General features: G+C 42.0%; 1 protein-coding gene across 2 annotated transcripts in view; it reads left to right on the top strand.

Moving 5' to 3' along the window:
- mmut (methylmalonyl CoA mutase) overlaps positions 1-22,159 on the top strand; it is a 70,332-nt gene that overhangs the window by 41,641 nt on the left and 6,532 nt on the right. For both annotated transcript variants that reach the window (XR_010038925.1, XM_063223030.1), the window contains exons 10-12: positions 891-1,022; positions 9,229-9,376; positions 19,350-19,517. Coding sequence is in view for 1 of the 2 variants with exons in the window: in XM_063223030.1 (XP_063079100.1) it covers positions 891-1,022; positions 9,229-9,376; positions 19,350-19,517 (448 nt within the window). In the remaining variant the exon portion in view is untranslated. The remainder of the gene's footprint in view (positions 1-890; positions 1,023-9,228; positions 9,377-19,349; positions 19,518-22,159) is intronic.

Below are 22,159 nucleotides of genomic sequence, written 5' to 3'. Positions count from 1 at the left end.
TGTTGGTACATACATTACATTACATTTGGCAGATGCTTTATAACCAAATAAAAAAGGAAAGAAGGGTTCGTTTTTTTAATTATTATTTTTTCCATACAGAGTACACACAATAACACACACATATATACACACCATGTCAAGAGTCTGGCCTGGGGCAAGGCCAGCTCAACCATTAGTCTAGTAGATATTCACAAAAGAGGAGAGTCTCATACATGTATGTACATAGAGCCCAGGCTTCTCTGTGGTTTCCCTTTTATTTTTGTGCCCTTTTATTTTGGTTCAGTTTGTTTCTCCCCTGGGTGTTTAGATAGCCATACCACGTAAGCATGATGAATGATGAGACGCTTTCCACTAGACTCTTATATACAGTTTCAGTGATGGTACTGTTGACTCCGCAACATTTATTAAATGTTAAATATACTGTAAATCATGTATTAAAGGAAACAGCGTAATGGTCAGTGTGCAGGATTTTTTTCATATTGTCTGATCCAGAATTATCACAACACAGAGTATGACCTTGACAGGGGTTATGACCGTGCTGCTGAACATTGTCGTTATTCTCCAGCTACATACCATTACACTAAACAGCAATTTGAATCTTCAAAACTTCCAGTCATGTCATCCTTGAAAGCTTTCCATTACTGCATTCAAATAACATTGTCAAGCATTGTTATTGTTTTTCCACAGTGTTGACCTCGCTTGTTTTCCACATAACCACAGTGGACTCGTGCTGGAATGCATTATGTGTTTGAATTTCAATCATTTTTACCCTGAATAAGACCCCGTTCTCAGGGTCAGAAAGGGATGTGCTGTGCATTTAGAATGTCTTTGCATTGTTATGCAGCTTGTGCCCTTGAGTGAGAGAGCTGAAAGTTGTTCCATTGCTGCAGGTGTTCCGTGGGCGAGATCACTGACGCCATGAAGGCGGTGTTTGGGGAGCATAAGGCCAGCACGCGCATGGTGAGCGGAGCGTACCGCAGCGAGTTCGGGGAGGTGGACGAGATCAGCCTGGCACACAACCGGTAAGGGAGGGAGCGCCCCAGACAAAAGCACAAGGCGCGTGCGTCTGTGCGTGTGTGTGCGCGTGTGTGTGTGCGTGTGTGTGTGCGTGTGCGTGTGTGTGTGCGTGTGTGTGCGTGCGCGCGCGTGCGCGCGTGCGTGCGTGCGTGCGTGCGTGCGTGCGTGTGCGCGTGTGTGCCCGTGTGTGCCCGTGTGCGTTATGCTACCAGAACACAAGCTTATTCATTGCCCATTGCATGTCCTTTGCATGGCTGGTAATCTACTCATTCTCATTGTCCAATATCCACAGAGTGCATTTGGGGTTAATTACTTACATATTGAATTAAACTCATTTGAGGTACGGCATTCATCTCTTATGGTGAGGGCCTGCATACCTTGAAAGTCTTTGCAGGTGCAGCTTTTCAAAGTTTAACTGTTTTCAGTATGTAGAGGGAAAACACAACACAGCATAGCTTCTTTTCAGCTCAGCTGCTGACGTTTTGGCTCTAAGCCTTCACCAGAGTCGAGCAGTTTTGCACTCTTTCTCTACTGAAAACAATGCTGCTTTCATTTGTTGAGTTTTTTCACTGTCACTGGCACTAACACAGTATGACAGCTTTTTATCAAGACTGCCCTCCCTGCAAAACCTGACTGAAAATCATTGATTGCCAAAGTATCAGTACAATTAGAGTATTTGTGAACAACCCAGCCTTGAAGAGAAGCAATTTTCATAAAGAGACAAAACACTTTGTGCTCAACCCTGCCCTTTAGTTTGTCTGTATTTATTGTGCAATCCACGCCCCAGCCTTCTCATCTTGAGCAGGGTCTCTGGAATACATTTGCATGATTTGTCTTGTCTTCCTGCAGCTAGTTTCATGGTTTTAAAATATGACTTTAGTGTCATGTAATGTTTGCACCGCAATGTGACAAATACCGTTGAAACCAGAAGTTCGCATACACTTTACGTATGTAACGTATGTAAAGACACTGAATCATAATTTTCTCTCATTCCTTGACTTGAAATAAGATCAAACCTGTCCAGTTTAAGGTAATTTAGGATCCTCCTGCAGCAAAACAACCTTATAACACGATGCGATTTGTAGTCGGCTGGATGTTGTTGTGGTTTCTGTGCTACCGACTCCATTCCGGGAGAACATACGTGTATCTTAACGTGAGTACATCAGAATCGATTTATATGGTTTGTGAATTAAGTTATATTGTCTCACACCAATCACACGTGAGGACAATGTTTGAGTGACAGTAGCTTCCAATCAATCAGAGGCTGCCTCTGATCCCCAAACCCCGCCTTGTCAGCAGTGGCTACCAGGGCTTGACATTAACTTTTTTGCTTACCGGCCACTGTGGCTAGTGGTTTTCCCAAGTCCCAAGTTTTTTCTTTATCATGACACTGTACATCTAACTTCAGAAGATGGGGTGCTAAAGCAAGAAGACAAGTGCACTTCTACATGGAAATAAATCACACAAATAGAAACCGAGTAACTTACTTTTTCTTGAACTAAATACAAACAATTGATACAGAATAAAGGCTAAACTATGCTGATATGTCATATCATAGAATAAGCTACCTGCCAAATTGGCTAGTGAGACTGAAATTATTACTAGCCACAGCCCAGTTTTAACAGCATTTGGCTGGTTGGCTGGTGCCAGTGTCAAGCCCTGGTGGCTACCGCTTTGCTTCACAATATAGCTTTATTTATGGTGCATACCAAAGAATTCCAAGCAGAATGACTATATGTTCTCCTAAACTGTGTCATTGAGAGTACAAAATTTGAGCAAGTGGATAAAACCACCAGCCGACAAGACCACAGGTTCTTGTCATACACTGCAGGGCTCCGATGGGACTTCCAATGATAAACAGGTAGCCCCATATCATTTTGGAATCCCTGTCTGCATGCGCAGCTGGGTATTTGTTAACATTGAAAACCCATGTATACCCTTGTCACATTTGTTCTTATAACAGACACGTTGCACACATCCCATATCAAGTTTCACCATCAAAACTTTTTTTTAAGTTTAACTGAACTTTTAAACATTTTATTGACTTAATGAAATGTCTTATGTCAAGGATGCCATATAATTTATTTCGGATGTGCGATTTGAGGCATTTCTGAAAGGTGCCTTTTGTCTCTGGGGAGCGCAGGTGTAAAGCTCATGACGCAGCCCAGCTGGCCGCGTGGTGTGTTTGAGGACATGAAGAGCCCTGAAGAGGATGCAGCTGCTGATGAAGTGCCCAATGGCACCGTGACAAAACCAGCTGGTGGTCTGAAGTACACCATGGAAACCTTTGTTTCATCACAATTTGGCCTGTTGCTTTTGTGCCAAATCTTGAAAGGGCCCAAGATGTCAACATAGACACCCCCGTGACCTGATAATCCAATATTCCTTTGACAGCAGAGCTACGGGCTTTTTGCACTGATCTTGTTCAGATGGAATATCCGCACCAGTCTGGGCTTACAGTTTTTCTCGATTGGTTTGACTAATTTCTTGAAACCGAGATGACATTTTTATAAATTTTGGGTCATTTGGCTAAACATTCTTACACTTCTGCACAACAGTTCAGATAACTAGCAAAATGTCATATACCTCCCAAAACAGCTCATTCTTGCACCAGCACTAAACCTTCTACCACATAAATAGTCAGTACCATAAAAATGGCATATATCCTTCTCAATTGGTTTGGCTCATTTGCATTCATTTAGTCATTCTGTCAAAATAAACTGGATGGTTCAGCATAACGCCATGGATCCTCATCACTTGCTCATATCACTCCAAAAACAGTTTACCCGTGTGTCGAACTAAATTCCTTCCACAGAATGCCGTTTGAAAAAATGTCAAGAAATTGCCAAATAACAGAGGAAACTGTAGTATACACGGTTGTAAAATTATTTTCTACAAACTAGTAAAGTTACAATACCATCTGGGCTGTTGAACACTGTCATAAATTTACTGTTTACAGTAAAGAAATTCTTAAAATATTATGTCCTTGACTGTTTTGACAATTGTGTAGACTACTTTGCATATGATGACTCACACAATGAAATCATGCTGACATGTTTTGGAGAGGGCAACCGTTAGACTGAGAATTGTCTAATTCGTTTAGATAAGACAGGTCAATTTATTTGGAAAATGTGCTAAATGTATGCTCAATGTGTCAACTGTAGGGTACTTGTATATAGCCATATGCCGAGATGTACTAAACATTTGAGACATGTACAAAGCATTTGAAATTTGATGAAAGCAATGAAAAATGCCATTCTGTTGTTGGAAATTGTAAGTTGGTTTAGAGATTTGTCCGTGTTGTTTTGAGAATGTCATCTCAGTTTTGAGAAATTAGCCAAACCAATCGAGAAAAACTGTAATTGGCAGTTGTCAAGGTGTTCAATCACGGAAGGAGTCTTTATTTGTATTTCAGGGATGAACTTGCATTGTTGCAATGAGAGATGAGAATGGATTTACAGTAGTATTGATTTTTAAAAAGTGTCTCGCAAATAAGATGCTCCGTGCAGCAGCACAGATGTATGGATGATACATTTAGTGACTGGAGTTGGCTAGCAGTTTGTGTACATGTGTTCAGGCTGATGTTAACATGGACCTCAGCTTTAGTGACCAGTGACTGGTGAATTCCTTTCCAATTTGTACAGATTACACATGCAGGGGTGTAGTGGGCGTGGCACGCAGGGGTGCACAGTCCAACCACTTCTCCTGAGGTGAGATTAAAAAAAAAACGTATGTCCGTGTTTGAAAACAAAAAGGAATGAGCACATAGAAATATTGCGGGTGATAGACCAAACAGATTAAAACAGAGAAGAAATGACAGTAGGTTTGGGTTTATTTAGATCAGGGGTCGGGAACCTTTTTGGTGGAGAGAGCCATAAATGCCATTTTTAAAAATATTTTTTTTGTGAGAGCCATACCATTTTCGCCATTATTTCTAATGCTAATTGTCATGCACAGAAGGGAATAAAAGTAACGCTTTGGGGATAAGAAGGGAGAGAGGCGGGGGTGCTTCTATTCTAGCCATCAGACAGACACAGGGAAGGTGCATGAGGAGGGAGGGAGAGAGACAATAGTTAGCTGACAATAGTTAACATTTTACAGATGTGGCTGACATGTTTATTTTTAGTAATTCACAAAAATACAGACATGTTTCATATCTGTACAGTAGCCTTCATCAAAGGCCTGTGCTTGGCTCAGCTGATCGGACCTGGGATGGATTAAATGCGCGATCATACTTTATATTTTGAACATTATCTTAAGTTTTTGGTCCATTATTAATTTAGTGCCGTACCAAAATTATTCATGGCTTATTGAGTAAACAAATGACACGTTTGTCCGAGAGCCACATGCAGTTCCCAAAAGAGCCACATGTGGCTCGCGAGCCATAGGTTCCCGACCCCTGATTTAGAATGACTATTTAGTAGTACTATTGATGTTGTCAATGGGGCACCTAAGTCATGCCCCTCTACTTCCGGTCCATGGGGCCTTAACTCGCAAAAATGTGAATGGGAGTGTGTATGTGGAATATTTGTGATCTAGGGGGGAAGGTGAGGTGAATTTGGAAAATGGGTTTGATCTGTCCTTTAGAGCCCAGTCAATTTTTTTAACTTCCTAGGCCCCATGAACTGCCCAGAAGGGGCGCAGACTTACTGTAGGTACTCCATGACAGTATGTATTATGGGTGGCGGAGTAGGAATCCTTCTAAGAAAAGGTCTTTAGCTCGGTCCAGACATGCCGACACTATGTTTAGGATAACCTAAAGGAAACGTAATGTTTTCCCCCACATAATCACAACACAAATTGTTTCGAGTGATGTTTTATGGCAAAGGTTAAAAAAAATATGTTCATCTTCAAATGTGTTTTAGGGTCAATAACATTTTGTAGTGGCCAGGGTGATGCAACCACAGCTAATGGTACTATTGTGTGATTTTTTTAAGGTTTTTTTTTTTTAAGTATCTGTTTTTAGTAGCCCTAAGAAGCATATTTATTATCATACCATAATTATCAATTTCTAATTAATTTATGGGCATTAGCTGTGGTTACCTGACATCTGAGCCCCAAAAAAACGTAATTGACCCTCTAACAGCTTGGCATACTTCGTTAAGAGTTGGCTGTTGGTCAGTTTTGTGTCAATGGACAGTGATTGGATCACTCTTGGCTGAGGTGCTGGTTACACGCATGCAAATATTTGAACACGACATGGATAAAAATGACCTCCATGACAGGTCTGTTTTAGCCCCCTTAATGGGAAGTATTTACCGGAGTTTTGAATTGTGCATCCTGAAACTTGTTCACGTGTAAATGCAAGGCCAAAATCAATGCCTTTTCAAAAATATCCATACATGTAAACAGCTTCTAAATCAGAGATCCACTTCACCTTGCTCTGCCGTTGAATATACTAATAAATAAGTAATTAGACCAATAAAAACTGGGGGTGGATTAAGTGTCAATGCCTGTATTGCTCATTGCCCTTATTCCTGTAGGGACAAAGGAGTTTTTAAAGATGTTTTTATTAGCGTTGAGAACGAGGGTAGGAGTTCAAATTCACAGCGGAGAGGACCGCAAGGGTCATTTATGATTTTCTTGGTCTTGTTTAAAATCTTTTCATTGTACATTACACTTAAATCCTTTTGTGGCTTTCCTATAATCTTTGTTGCCATATTCACTATTCTCTGTTATTTATTTATTCTCTGCATGTTCAGGTTGCCATACGTCATATCTGGCAACATGTTGCGGACCCCAAGGGGTCCCTGCACTCCACTTCAAAGCACCACTTTGCTTAAGTGCATGTTTTTTGCTAGAAGTTGTGAGTGCAAAAGCAGTTTCTGTGTAGAATGCAGCCATTGTGTGAAACCGTTTAAAGGCTATTTCGGGAACTGACAGACAGAGATTAGATTAGATTAGATTCAACTTAATTGTCATTACTCAGTATAATTACTGGGGCAATGAAATGCAGTCTAACATTCTAATCAGTTTAGCATCTAAACAGAAGTGCAAATAGCAGAAGAGCAATCCAGAAGTTCTTGTCGGGTGTATGATGCGAAGAAGATGGCGTTCTGTATAAACAGACCCAAACAGAGTATTACTACTAATTTGCAGAATCTGTAGAGACACTGAGCCCTTGGAGCCATGCATGGCACATGGCGCCACATTGTCTGTTGGATTAAGATGTAAAGATAAAAAAAAACATATATGGGCTACCATCAAACCCATTTTAGCCATCAATTTTACTAGAGAACATGCTGTACACATACTGTACTGTATCCAAACACACGTACACACACACACACTAATGTACATTTCATTTCATGCTTGCCTTGATATTTTGAGAAACGATTTTTTCCGTGGAAGTATTGATGCTTTGGCGGCTTTGATGGTGATGAGTGCAATCAGCTTAGTTATTAGCGTTCCTCTGGCACAATACAATTCAAATGTAGCACACAGTCCACGTCATCACTCCCAAATACTGTTATCCGCTCACAGGCACGGTTCTTTCTTAAGTATTTATTGTGGGCTTTTGGGCCATACTGTGTCATGATAGTATAAGAGGAGACAGGAAATGAGCACAGAGAGACAGAGACAGAGAGCATTTCTCAAAACTGTAGTTTGCGCATCCAATCACTGGGCGTGACTAATTAGGCTGATACACTTGTAAGTGCGCGTACGAGAGAGAGAGAGAGAGAGAGAGAGAGAGAGAGAGAGAGAGAGAGAGAGAGAGAATGCTTGCAAGTAAGTTCATATGTGGAGTGCTTAGCATGCCTGCTTGGCACAATTTTGCCTGGGAAACCAAAGGTACAGAATATGATGACTTGATCACCCAGCTAGCACATCTGAGATACTGATGTAAGGGAGTGCTGAAAGTGTTCATTATTCTGGAACAATCCCATCACAGCATGATGTGAGACACTGCACGATCCAAATCGAATCTCACGCACATCCAAAGAGGTTTCGGGTGTAGGTTCAAAATAGTTAATCATAGGCAGTGAAGAAAACTGCACACCGATGAGCTCCCATTTAAGCCATTTTATTTTGTCACCGTCTGCCGCGCACCCGTGCGACACGAGGGCAGGACCGACACAGTCATCTATTGCATACAAAGTACGTCAATTAACAAATGGCAACACCTTTCGTTTGTGGCATAACCAGGTTTCGCTTTGAACCTGTAAGATTATTGGAAATTAGAGAGAGGGCACAAGGATGAGTTTCTCATTACGATAAAACATTCATGGAATTTATCCTCTCTCTGTGAACTTTAAGTAGCCCTCCATTTTATATGGATGCTCAGGTGGAGCGGTTTCTCTGATGCCGTCCTTTATCTGCCCTTGTAATAAGCTATGTGCTTCTGTCACTCATCCACCTTTCATTAACTCAAATAACCCCTCTACTTCAGCTTCATTTTTTGCCTGTCTTTTTCATAGTGCAGGTGTTTGTGCATGTGCGCTTGCACGTGCGCACACTATGTGTAGGTCCCTCTCACTCAGCAGGGTATTATACCCAATGAACTCACTGTGGTGAGTTGCAAGTATCTCAATCTGAAAGTGAAAACGTGTCTGGCTGAAATGAATCTGCCTTCCTTATTATGCACTCTGAAGTGACTCACTGCAGTGGGCATCCTAGGGTATGGGTGATTGAGCATTCATGGGGCATCCTATGAGATCACTACCACATCTGAACATACTCGCCCAGCTCATCTTTTTCCGAAACTATGTTAAAAAATGTATATTTGAAGGTCATGTCTGAGAAGGGCTAATTTTTTGCTGATTTACTGTATTTGTGCATTACTTTTTAAGATGTGTTTTTTAAGGCTTTTTTAGCCTTCATTGTTACAGGACAATCTGAGAGTTGGACAGGAAATGATGGGGAGAGAGACATGGTGTAGGATTGGGACAGATAGAATGTATCTACAGCAAACATCAGATATTTGATGAATGATGGACCACTGTAGTTGCAGGCTGCGTAGTGCTCTACATCATGTTACAGCCATTACGTTGTAGGGAAACTTAAACCTTTAACAATAACAGGTGATTGTTTAAATGCATGCTAAATCAGCTAGTGGTACTACCGTGCCATAAGCGCAGTAACATCCTCCGAGACATGCATTAAACGGTTTGGAGTCTACTCGCCTGAGCAAATTTTACGACGCGAGGACTACCTCGTCAAATTCAAACCGTTTAATGCACATCTCGCTGAATGTTGCTTTACTTCTCTCAGGGTCTTGGAGTTCCGTAAGCACGAGGGCCGGAACCCTCGACTCCTGGTGGCCAAGATGGGGCAGGACGGCCATGACAGAGGCGCCAAGGTCATCGCTACGGGATTTGCAGATCTGGGATTCGACGTCGACATCGGCCCACTCTTCCAGGTGAGTGCCTCACAACAGGAAACAAATAGATGCAAGCATTAAGCTGTTTCGTAAGGTGGGGCTAATTGCTTGTCACACAAGTGTGAGACCTTATTGCTCTTCAGAAGATTATTCTTCTATACAATAACTCGACATCCACAACAGCCTACTCCTCTAGGTGACACAACGGGGAAAAAAATAAGAAACGTCAACACATCTCTACCAGATGTGTATAAGGTAGAAGTAGATTTATGATGTACTTTCAAGTGCAACACTGGCACAGGATATTTACATGGTTGTTCCATGTTATTCCACTGTACTTAAAGGGACACTGTGTGAGATTTTTAGTTGTTTATTTCCAGAATTCATGCTGCCCATTCACTAATGTTACCTTTTTCATGAATACTTACCACCAGCATCAAACTCTAAGTATTCATTATGACTGGAAAAATTGCACTTTTCATACATGAAAAGGGGGATCTTCTCCATGGTCCGCCATTTTGAATTTCCAAAAATAGCCATTTTTAGCTGCAAAAATGACTGTACTTGGACCATACTAGAAAATATTTGTTTATTACTTGGTAAACTTTCATGTAAAGATCAAATTTGGCAATAGGCAGCCCAGTTTCAATGAGCAGCGTAGTTGCAGTACCTTTTTTGACCATTTCCTGCACAGTGTCCCTTTAAAGTAGCCTAGCGCAGCCAGACCCGTACAGCAAAAAGCTGTACCAGGGTCTAGGAGAGCTGGGCAGCAGTGTGGGCGGGATAAACGGTTGCTTCAGCACTCAACGTCACGCAATTGGATGGCAAACAACCAATCCCCACACACTTCTGTGTAACGTCACAGCTGTCTCGTACACGCGACACGCCCCTTTGTAGTTGAAGCGGCAATTTCGAGCCGTCGTAGCAGTGAATTCGTGTGATGACCACAGCCACAAACAAGTTTCCTAATAAATCGTGTTTTCACTTATACAGTTCAAAAATGCATCGTTTTCAACCACATGGCCCTCCTTGATCAATCAGCGAAATGTCGAGCAATTTGGGGCTTGTTAAATGGTTATATTTATGATTGTTGTCAACATAGCATGTTCGGTGTTAGCTAGCTAGCTGTATACCCATAACTAATACATGGCTAGCCGCTAGGTCGGTAGACCAGGTGTCATTCCCATCTATTTAGTAAGCGACTTACAGACTTTCAAAGCTCCCAAATGTCTCGTTTTTAATGACATGGATCTTATTAGAATTTGGGGCAGGCATATAATACAAGGCTGGATACCTAGCTCTGCTATTGACGACAGGTTAGCTAGCCACTAGCGAGGGCCTCTTTGTAGGTGAAACGGCAACTTCCAGCCGTCGTAGCAGTGAATTCGTGTGATGACCACAGCCACAAACAAGTTTCCTAATAAATCGTGTTTTCACTTATACAGTTCAAAAATGCCTCGTTTTCAACCACATGACCCTCCTTGATCAATCAGAAAAATGTCGAGCAATTTGGGGCTTGTTAAATGGTTATATTTATGATTGTTGTCAACATGGCATGTTCAGCGTTAGCTAGCCAGCTATCCATAACTTTCCCGCATTGTCGCTCCCAACGCAGGACGCTCCCCGGTCAGCTCGCTCCCACTAGCCAGACTATCGATCCCACCGCCATATAACGGAGCTAGTTATCTTTTTGATGTTAGTTTTTTGTTTCTAACCCTAGTTTTTTTTTCTAAGACTAACCCTAACCTGGATACCTAGGTCTGTGTTGTTGACGACAGGTTAGCTAGCCACTAGCTTGGTAGACTCGGTGTCATTCCCATCTATTTAGTAAGCTACTCAAAGACTTCCAAAGCTCCCAAATGTCTCGTTTTTAATGGCATGTGTCTTGTTAGAAATTGGGGCAGCAATTTCATTCTACACCTACAGTAGTGGTCTGATAATAACGTGTGACTATCTGGTTCTGTAAAATGCTCAACTTAGCTTACCGAGCTAGTTTAAAACATCGAATGATCAAATGGCAATGTGTTGAGATCTATTTGTGCCCCATAAGTTCATGGTGTATTATTACATCAATCCATGTCAGCCACGAAATGTATTATCATCCAGGCTTTTTAAATTAAGTAAACACTTTCGTGCTGTACGTAGCACGGACGGACACCATGGGTGCATCCCAATATGTGACCTTGCCTCCTCCACTTGCCTCCTCCACTTGCTTCTCGTCATGATGACATCACTGACAACAGCATTATATTTCAATATCTTGCAAAAGCTCAATTGTAAAGTCTTTTTCTCATTTGCAATTGGGATGGTGAATGAAAAACAGTCCCTCAAAAGTTGTTGTGGCGAGGCTGACAGCTGGGAAACTTTATCGTTTTCTCCACGGAGGAGGGGCCAGGAGGCGGGACGAGGAGACAAGCACAAGTGGAGGAAGCAAGGTCACATATTGGGATGCACCCCCTGCTTCTTCTTAGAAAGTTTCCTGTTTACTAGGTAGAACTAGCCCGGCCCCCCTCGCGATTTGATTGGCCCTGTCATCGGATAACTTTCAGCCTCGCAAAACGACCGGGGTCCGCTAGACTGCCCCCGGGAGCAAATTCAATTTGCGGTCGCTAGGGGCGTCTAGATTTCTAGGCTACCTTTAAAGAGTATCTAATGAAGGTTTTCACTTGTTTTTTGCCTCTCTTTTTCTTCTTCATACACCTCTGATCTCTGCTGTCTGGGTGAAACCATTTGATTAGGGTGAGAGCATGTGGAGATATTGTCTCAAATCACCACGGCTATGAGACCTCATTGCTTTTTCAAAGATTTGTCTTCTTTATTCTCTCCAAAGACTCAACCTTTTTATATCAATTTCCATGCACAGAAGCCCTGTGAAATGTTATTTATAGCGTTTTCAGTACTGCCCACTGAGGAATTCCTTCCCCCGTGTCAGTTGAATGCCAATCCTACAGTGAAATATACTAGCTACTTACTGTATCTAAATTTGTTCACCTTACATGGACGTCTGAACTCAGCAGTGTCCTGGCTTGACACATCCTCACAGACTTCCACGAACCGAGATACATGTATGCTGTCTCTGCATGACTGTCGCGTCACTCAGGGTCAAAGCTTATTTTCCAGCTTTTGATTGGTCTCTGCTATCTGGCGTCCTCTTGCTCGCTCTCTCTCTCTCTTTCTCTCTCTTTCTCTCTCTCCATCTCTCTCTCTCTCTCTCTCTCTCTCTCTCTCTCTCTCTCTCTCTCTCTCTCTTACCCCCCCCACTCTCTTCCACCCCTCTTTCACCTGATTATTTGGTCCAGTGAATCAGAAAAGGTTGGCAGTCTCTTATTTTCTCCAGAAATGTTCAAATCGAGCTATGCAACCTGAAGTATTCTTTTTTTATCAAATGTGCGTTTTTTTTAATCACAAACAATTATCTTTTGAACTTCTGAGGTTAAACTTGAGCATGAAGTGGCATACTCAACAGACACACAGACACACAGACACACAGACACACAGACACACAGACACACACAGACACACACAGACACACACAGACACACACAGACACACACAGACACACACAGACACACACAGACACAGACAGACACACACAGACACACACACAGACACACACACACAAACACACACACAGACACACAGACACACACACACACATTTTCTGGTGAGCTCCAAACATCTGTCCGATACACATACACAATGATACAAAGTATTAGGAGAAACCAAATGGCATAAAAATATAGTCATACAAAAATAGGAAAAAAGTATCAGAAAAAATGTTGAAAAAGTTGGAGTTAGCTGACATTACATTTCAAACTTAAGTTTCCCTACATCAATGAACACTAGAATCAGAGTTTATGAAGGGCTCTGGCGCGCGATTGTCTTCCATCCCTCTGCCAATGATTGTTTGCATACAGAGAAGATTGCTCACTGACACTTTATACAGCTCAAGGGCTCTTTGTAAATCACTCATTTTTGTGTGCGTGGGTGGGTGCGTGCGAGCGACACGTGCGTACGTGATCTTGTTTGTATGTGAAATTTCCTGTAAAGTGGCTTTGAGTACCAAGAAAACTGATTAGTTATCATTATCAATATAAACATACAAACTTGAACGTATGCATAATTCCTGCCTAGACATGAAATTACTTTCAAACATAATACTATAGTACAAATGGACTCTCAGCCTCTCAGTGCACATTACAACTATTTAAATCAAACGTTTTTCGCTTCACATGCATTTACTAAGAAATCTCTGAGTCACAGCAGTTTTGAAGTGAGCGAAGTGAAAGTCATATTTTTGGATTTATAACGCACAGCACAGCTTCCACAATCAATAAAAGCAGCGGAAATGATAATGCATCGGAAATGTGTTCAGTGAGGTGTTGCCGTCTATGCAAGATAAACTGACTTTCTTCGATAAAATTTTAGTGCAGTTTTTTTTTTTTTATTGGAATTTTTTTCACTATAATTATACTTTAGAGGTGCAAATGACTCTGTCTGTAAGGCCATAAAGGCCTTTGAATTGCAGCCTAAGAGAAAGCGGGTGGGATCTAGATCTCAACCGGCACCCACTCATTTTGTCAGATGAGCTTCCTGCTACATAGGTCTCTTCTGTCACACATTCGAGAACACATAATTATTTTCTGCCATGATTTCGGTCTGACTGGTTTTTAATTAAGTTAAATCAAATGGAAAAATGTCACTAAATGTACTATTGAATAGATTTCTCATTTTAAGTATGTGGTGCTGGCACGTAACAATTGTCTCTGACAGTTTCATTACTCATGGGGTCTGACTAGGCCATGTGGACAGAATGATCTGAGACAGACAGCTGAAATGGAAGCAAGCCGACACCAGGCTCAGTATGTAAGCATTTCAAAATTGCAAAAGAGGCGAAATAGATACATGAGTAAATAGCCTTTCTTTCTTTTCTCACATCTTTTTTCAGTCTTCATATTTTCCTCCAAACACATCCCAAAATGCACAGCATGAATACAATGAAACTTGCACACAGGAGTGTCAGAAATCTGTTTATGATTTATGATGCTGCAAGGATGCAGGCCATAAAACATAATCAGGAATCAAGCATTTTGGATTGTAACGCATATTTTATTATCTGTATTCTTTTACCACCTTGTGTGGTTGATTCTAAAATAACATTTTAAGTCTATGGGCTTCATTTGTCAATTCCACTAGCTATTAACTGCAACCAATGATGTTTTGAACGTCAGCACACCTTTATCTTTCATATAATACAAAAAGTTTAAAAAAAAAAACTAGATTGCATTCTCACAGAAAATGCTGGAAGCAGGCTTGCCTTTTGGGGCAGAGATGAGCAGTTTTATTTTATATATCTCTATCCCTAAATTAAGAAGAAATGTTGGGAAAAAATCATCCACCCAGTCAGAAATTATGGGCCAAACAATTCAGCCATCTTGGATTCAGCCATCTTGAAAGTGTTGTAGCTCCGCGTTTTGGGGATGTACGAAATGACATACATGGTATGTTTAGTTGGCTAAGAAACACTGCATATGATATAATTTTGAAAATCAACATGGGTCCGAGTGGGATTCGAACTCCCAACCTCCATATCTCTAATCCAGCATCTTTGCCATTGATACTAAATGACATACATGGTATTTTAAGTTGGCTAAGGAACACTGCATATGATAGAATTTTGAAAATCAAAATGGGTCCGAGTGGGATTCGAACTCCAACCTCCATATCTCTAATCCAGCACCTTTGCCATTGATACTAAATGACATACATGGTGTTTTAAGTTGGCTAAGGAACACTGCATATTATATAATTTTGAAAATCTACATGGGTCCAAGTGGGATTCGAACTCCCAACCTCCATTTCTCTAATCCAGCACCTTTACCATGGAGCCAAGCAGCTGGCTGTCATACACATTCCAGCAAGACAATATCAGATTGCAATGAAGAGCTCAACAATAGACTTCTAGAATGGTAGTTGGATGTGCTCGTTAAAGGAGAACTCAATTTTTTTGAACATTAAGGCCATTTTCTCAGTGATCTGCAATGTTTTAGAGTCCCCCTCACAGTTTATTTCGTGTTTGCTGCAGTCTCTGTTATTTGGCTGATTTGGATTTTATCTCAACCAGCTTTAGAATGGCCATCTATGGGCACCTGCAACTCTGTTCTTAAAATCACCTGAAACATTTGTTTTCGAAAGTCTACAGTTCACAAAGTGGTTAGGGGTGTTCACTGGCAGTCCCTAACAAGTTTCAAGGCGAAATATGGCAATTAGTTTGTTTGGAAACTTAAGGTTGTATACTATGGAAACATCTAGGATATTTATTTCTAAAAATGGCAAAATTTACATTTTGCTTTTCCCGAAATGTCCCTCCAATTATAGAATCACGTGTGTGTGTGTGTGTGTGTGTGTGTGTGTGTGTGTGTGTGTGTGTGTGTGTGTGTGTGTGTGTGTGTGTCTGTGTCTGTGTCTGTGTCTGTGTGTCTGTGTGTCTGTGTGTGTGTGGTGGCGGGGGGTGGGGAGTGAGAGAGAGAGACAGAGTGAGAGAGTGGGTTCACTGTGCCGCTGACGCTATTCATTAGCAATGTTGAGGAGGTTACCCATCTGGGGCAGTTTATTCTATTGTGTGGATGCCACTCAGCTTTTAAAAGGGCCAGCCTGTTGTGAAAGCAACACGTTAATGTGGAGCAGTATACACATGTATTATCATTATAATGGTGTAATCTAATGATATGGTTATTTAACCCTCCTTATTTTGTTTGCCTTGATTGGAGGATGAAAGGGATTTGTTTTATTCAAGATATTCGCCTGCTTTTGTAATTAGATAGTATGACACATGTTATGACACATGTTATGACACATATTATTATGAGACATATGATTTCAGTCACAGTCGCTAAATATATTTCACAGTCACAGTCACTAAATTCGATGATAAATTGTTGCATAATGTTACTGCAAGGTCCTGTTTTGTACCGCCAAAATACTCAGTGTTTCAGGCTTAAGGGAGCCAACCTCATTAGGGCCGACGGGGGGATTCTGACAGTTCTTTGATAAAAACACTTTAAAATTGATTTTAATGGAGTAAAGGAAGAAGGCATGTCAGTAAGTCCGAACAAAGACTTGAAATGTATGGATATGGTGGAAGAATTGAAAGTGTTGGGCACAGACATTTAGGGGGTCAAGCCTTTTTAGATTGTTGTCAAGATTTACCACAGTACATTGTGAAAAACTTCAGTAATATTTTTGCCACAATGCTAAACCGTCACGTTGGTGTGTTTTTCTCTAGATGGAAAAATTTCACTGGTTTCAAATGTTTGACTGAATCCTTGCAGTGAACTCGCCTCGCCTCGAGCCTCAAACACCATCAAAATAATGATTTCTGTCTGGTTGTTTGAAGATTAAGTCACAGGATTGAAACTCACACATCTCCCTTTATTCTGGCCCTTCCTTCTGTTTCGCTTTCTCCCACCCCCCTCCCCCTCCTCAATGTGCACACCTACAGTCCTGCATGCTGTATTTACCCCTGCTGTGTTGTTTTTGCTCGGTTGCATAAGTACATGGGGCAGTCATGGGTAAGCGGTTAGGGCAACAGACTTAGTAGCCCAAAGGTTGCTGGTTCGACTCCCGACTCGCCAGGTTGGTGGGGGAGTAATTAACCAGTGCTCTCCCCCATCCTCCTCCATGACTGAGGTACTCTGAGCCTGGTACCGTCCCTCAGCATTGCTCCTTTTCGTGCGCCATCGGGGCTGCCCCCTTGCACGGTACAGTCATAAATGCAATTTAGTTGTGTGCAGTGTGCCTTGAACACTTGTGTGCTCTATCACAATGACAATGGGAGTTGGAGATTCGCAGTTGAGCTTTCACATTAATGCTTTTCACTCGCCATCTCTCTCTTCATTGCTTTTCCTCCGCTCTCTAAACCCTGTTTCATCTCTCCATCCCTCATCTTGTACTCTCAATTCGCTCTGCTAGCAATGAGCAGCTGGGCTGCAGAAGATGATAATTTCTCTCACCGTCCTCTCTTCATTTCTCGTGTTTGCATTTCCCTGTTTGTCTCCCTGTTTCATGCGGCCGTACCACCCCCACCACTCCTTTTATCCACGCTCTCCTTCTGTCCTCCATTATTTCTGTGTGTGTTTGCTATTCTGGGCTCACCCCTTCTCCTCTCCTCAGGAGCGTATCACATGTAATTATCTTTCAGTCTGACGGTGTCACCGATCTAATGAAAGGAGCTTTTAATGGCAAGATTTGGTGATACGGAACTTCCGGGTGCCTTACTAGGCTATAGAGGCTATCTTCTATGTTCTATCGGGGCATTACTGTCTCATGCTTTTGACCGTGAAGTAGTAAAGTGCGGTAGTAAACCGGGGCTCTGACCGCTACACTAAAGAGCCAGGCTCCTTGGCATGCTAGTCAGAACACACCCACAACCCTAGTGATGGTCACTCCATCACACATGTCAACATGGGCCATATATTTTCCAAAAAAATCCATATCTTATGATGAAAAACGTTCAAAAAAGAACTTTCGAAATTTACTCTTTTTTTCCAGTCGGGCAAAGGGGCAGGTGCTTTCATGCCACCTTGTCTCTATCTGTGCACGCCAATGGCAGTGGCCCACCTCTACAAAATTACATGGCAAAGCATGATTCTTTTTGTGTGTGTGTGTGTGTGTGTGTGTGTGTGTGTGTGTGTGTGTGTGTGTGTGTGTGTGTGTGTGTGTGTGTGTGTGTGTGTGTGTGTGTGTGTGTGTGTGTGTGTGTGTGTGTGTGTGTGTGTGTGACCTTTACAGAATATAGCAAAAAAAATGTTTTGCCAGAATGCTGATCCTTCACATTGGCATGTTTGTGTTGTTGGTGTTGGTCATATAGTGCTGTTGCTTTTGGTCATGTTGTGCACGGCACATCTTATTTCAGTAAGTGGCCTCACAGAATCTGGATCACAGATGTGAGGCAGCTGTCATGAAGTCTGGCAGCCATTTTTGGTGCTTGAGCCTCAAGCACCATCAAACTAATGAATTCTGTCTGGTTGTTTGAAGATGAAGTCACAGGATTGAATCTCACACACACGTCTCCCTTTATTCTACTCCCAATCTCTGTGTGCGTCTAAGAATCCTGGTCCTAACCTACGTTGACCTTATGACTCTACAATCTCTATATATCTCTTCTTCCTCTGCCTTCCTGCTATTTCTGCCTCTCCTCTATACCTCTCCTTTTAAATCCATATCTAACAATGATGGTTTTTTTTCCCATTTGTTAAGCACTTTGAGTTACATGCCTTGTATGATACAGTGCTATACAAATACAATTATTATTATTATTATTCTGGCCCTTCCTTCCTGTTTTGTTTTCTCCCATCCCCTTCCCCCTGCTCAGTGTGTAGACCTACATTCCTGCATGCTTTATGGACCCCTGTTGTGTTGTGTTCTCTTGGTTGCATAATGTTTTTACTCGCCATTTCTGTCCATCTTCATTTCTTTCACATGTTTGCATTTCCCTCTCCTCTCTAAAACCTGTTTAATCTCTCCATCCCTCGTCTCGTACTCTCAATTCTCTCGGCTAACAATGAGCGGCTGGGCTGCAGTCCTCAAACACAAGCAGATAGCCTACAGAAGGTGATCATTTGAAAGGGGATTTATTGAACATGATGGCTGGCATTGGCAGTGGAAGTTTGGGTATTGGGGATGTATATCATTATTATGTGTGTCCTGTTTCGCTGTTGGTATGCCCATGATCAGTATGCCCAAGTGACCAACGTTACCACCCCTCTTCTCCTCCCCTCTCCTCTCTCTTCTCTTCTCCTTTCCTCTCCTCTCTCTTCTCCTCTCCTCTCCTTTCCTTTCATCTCCTCTCTCTTCTCCTCTCCTTTCCTCTCCTTTCCTCTCCCCTCCTTACCTCTCCTCTCCTCTCTCCTCTCCTCTCCTCTCCTCTCCTCTCCTCTCCTCTCTCCTGTCCAACTGTCCTTATGTGGTTGTGTGTGTGCTGCTGATGCGGTCTCCGGGACAACATCACCAGACACCGGTGGAAGTGGCTCAGCAGGCGGTGGACGCGGATGTGCACTGCGTGGGCGTGAGCACGCTGGCGGCCGGCCACAAGACCTTGGTGCCCGAACTCATCAAGGAGCTGAGGAACATGGGCCGGCCCGACATCCTGGTCATCTGCGGCGGAGTCATCCCACCCCAGGTAACGCACACACACATGTGCGTGCACACACACGCACACACATACACACGCACGCCCCCATACACACACACTTTCTCCTCCTCCTGCTCATCTTAGCAAGAGCTATGTGGGAGGTTAAATGGGAGGCACAGCCATGGTGGTCTCTCATCATCTCTTGATGTTTCACTTACCTATTAAAATGGAAAAATATGCACAGACCTTTACAAACCGTATGGTTTGCAGAGTATGATGCCGCTTGCAATATTTTTTCGACCAACGGTACAGATTTTGCGTTAGATTTCGAACATCCGCCCGGCTCCCTCTCTCTTGAAGAGGAAGAACAACAACTAGGCCTATGCAGTCGTCTCCGACTGCTATAGATATATATCCCCGAAACGTGATGCTTCCAGTCCCTCACCATTCCCCAGAAACCCCATAATCTCCATAAATATTGTAGAGCCATGCTTATAGAGGTACTGCAGCATCATCATCTCTCTCTTCTCCTGCTTGCAGTGCTGTGCTGCCAGTCTAGATTCAAAGACGAGAAATGGCAATATTCCTTTGAAACAAAGCATCGTAGTAGTGATTGTACTGGATCTCTTTGTGTGTGTTCTCTTTGAGTCTGTGTGCGCATATGTGGGGACGAAGTGGCTCTCTGTTCTTTTCATGTTCATGTTCTTTGTGCAATAATTGCATGTAGAAAACTTGTGACGAGATTTTGCAACTGACTGATCCCATTGAAGTCATACGTCTTTCTTTTCTCAGGCTACATACCGTAGGGTGGGCCAATTGCTGACATACCACTTGTAATATAAACATCACAATTTCCATCTTAAAGTCATACAAATGGAGATGCACACCTTTTGTTACCTGTAATCGCCAGGGCAGGCTGTATGAATTCACTCTCAGTTTTTCTCTAACACCCCTTGACGCCTAAGGCACCTGCAAAAAAGGGTGCTGAATGCCTGAGCCCTTTTTAAGAAAAACTGCCCTCAACCTAAACCTAAATATCTCAGCTTCTGAAGCACATATAAATATGACTAAGTTGCATTTAAACGCTAAGACCCTCATCTTTCATTAGAATGTGTTCATTCATCTCAAACAGAGATTTTAAATAAAGTTGTCTTAAATCTCATGAGCATGAATGTTGCGTAATGCAGCTCCAGGCACAAGGGCCAATGTTGCGCAACGCAACATCAGGCATCAATGGGTTAATGGTGCCTTCATAACACAGGGCTAACAGCATTGTGCTCCTGCCAGGGCTCCCCTGATTTGCCAAAAGTTCCTCGCTCGTAATTATGACACGGTCTACAGTATGTAAATCTGCCTTCTGCTTCATATTCTCCTTTATATTCCCCTTTGCTTTGTCTGGCTCTGCATAACTCCATCATACAAACTAGTCCCTGTCTGTGATTATATAAGCAAAGGACGCGCACACACAAAAGCTTCTTTGACCAGGGTGTGGCTTTAAGTTTTTTTTTTTTCCCCTCGGGCACTAGTGCTATTCAATTCAATTTGGTTTATTATAGGGACCATGTACAATTAAAACATAAATGTTGCCATTTCATGCATTGTACCAGAGTTAACCTTAGGCTAATTTACATTTGTAGTCCCTGACAGGACATAAAACACAAATGAAATGAAATAAAATAAAATAGAATAATAAAGTAAAAGCACTTGAATATACACTTAAAAACAATACACAATTCACTTGTATTGCAGTGCAAATGAAAGCATTATTATTACATTGTTTTAAAGTGAATTTCATTTGTTTTTCTTTGCATTTCATGAGGTCTGAAAACATTGCATATTTTGTGTTATTTTGACCATTTGTCATTTTGTTAGGTACACTAAATGGCAATTTTGTTTCATTTGAAATTCGGCAGACATTTTGATGGAATGAAACAAAATTTATTTTATACTTATAAGTTGTAAAATCCAAAAAATGAAAATGTCAACTTTTACAAAGCTGCAAAGGACACACACACACACACACACACACACACACACACACACACACACACACACACACACACACACACACACACACACACACACACACACACACACACACACACACTGATTAGAATGTGTCAATTTTTTTCCCCCTCATGCGTAAGGAACAATGGTTAGTCTGTGTAGGCTAGTAGGACTTGGCTAGGGCGTGATATATTGCAATTGAAGGCATTGAACCTGAAACTGGAAAGGTGGCATGGAAGCAAGGACGTTTTCCTTTGCCGTGCTATAATCGCACGCACGCACACACACACACACGCACACACACACACACACACACACACGCACACACACGCACACACACGCACACACACACACACACACACACACACACACACACACACACACACACACACACACACACACACACACACACACACACACACACTACCTGTACAGTCCACCAGAACAGTCCACCTCATTTCAAGAAATTGATCATATGTAGTTAAATCCCAGTAAGATATGATAATACATACTGTAGGATTTTTCGTCTATGTGTTAGTTTAACAGTAGTCGAGTTAAGCATAGCATTGCAAGTCTATGGGAGCAAACAAAATATCATCAAATGTACTTCAGTCGATGGAAGAACTGTGATTATTCGGTGCAGTTTAAGGTGGATTACGTGAGAGTTGTGAGTCGTGAGACAG

This window comes from Engraulis encrasicolus, chromosome 18 (genome assembly GCF_034702125.1).
Source record: "Engraulis encrasicolus isolate BLACKSEA-1 chromosome 18, IST_EnEncr_1.0, whole genome shotgun sequence".
NCBI lineage: Eukaryota > Metazoa > Chordata > Actinopteri > Clupeiformes > Engraulidae > Engraulis > Engraulis encrasicolus.
Note: the sequence above shows the minus strand (reverse complement) of the source record. Positions and strands in the feature narration are given on the sequence as shown.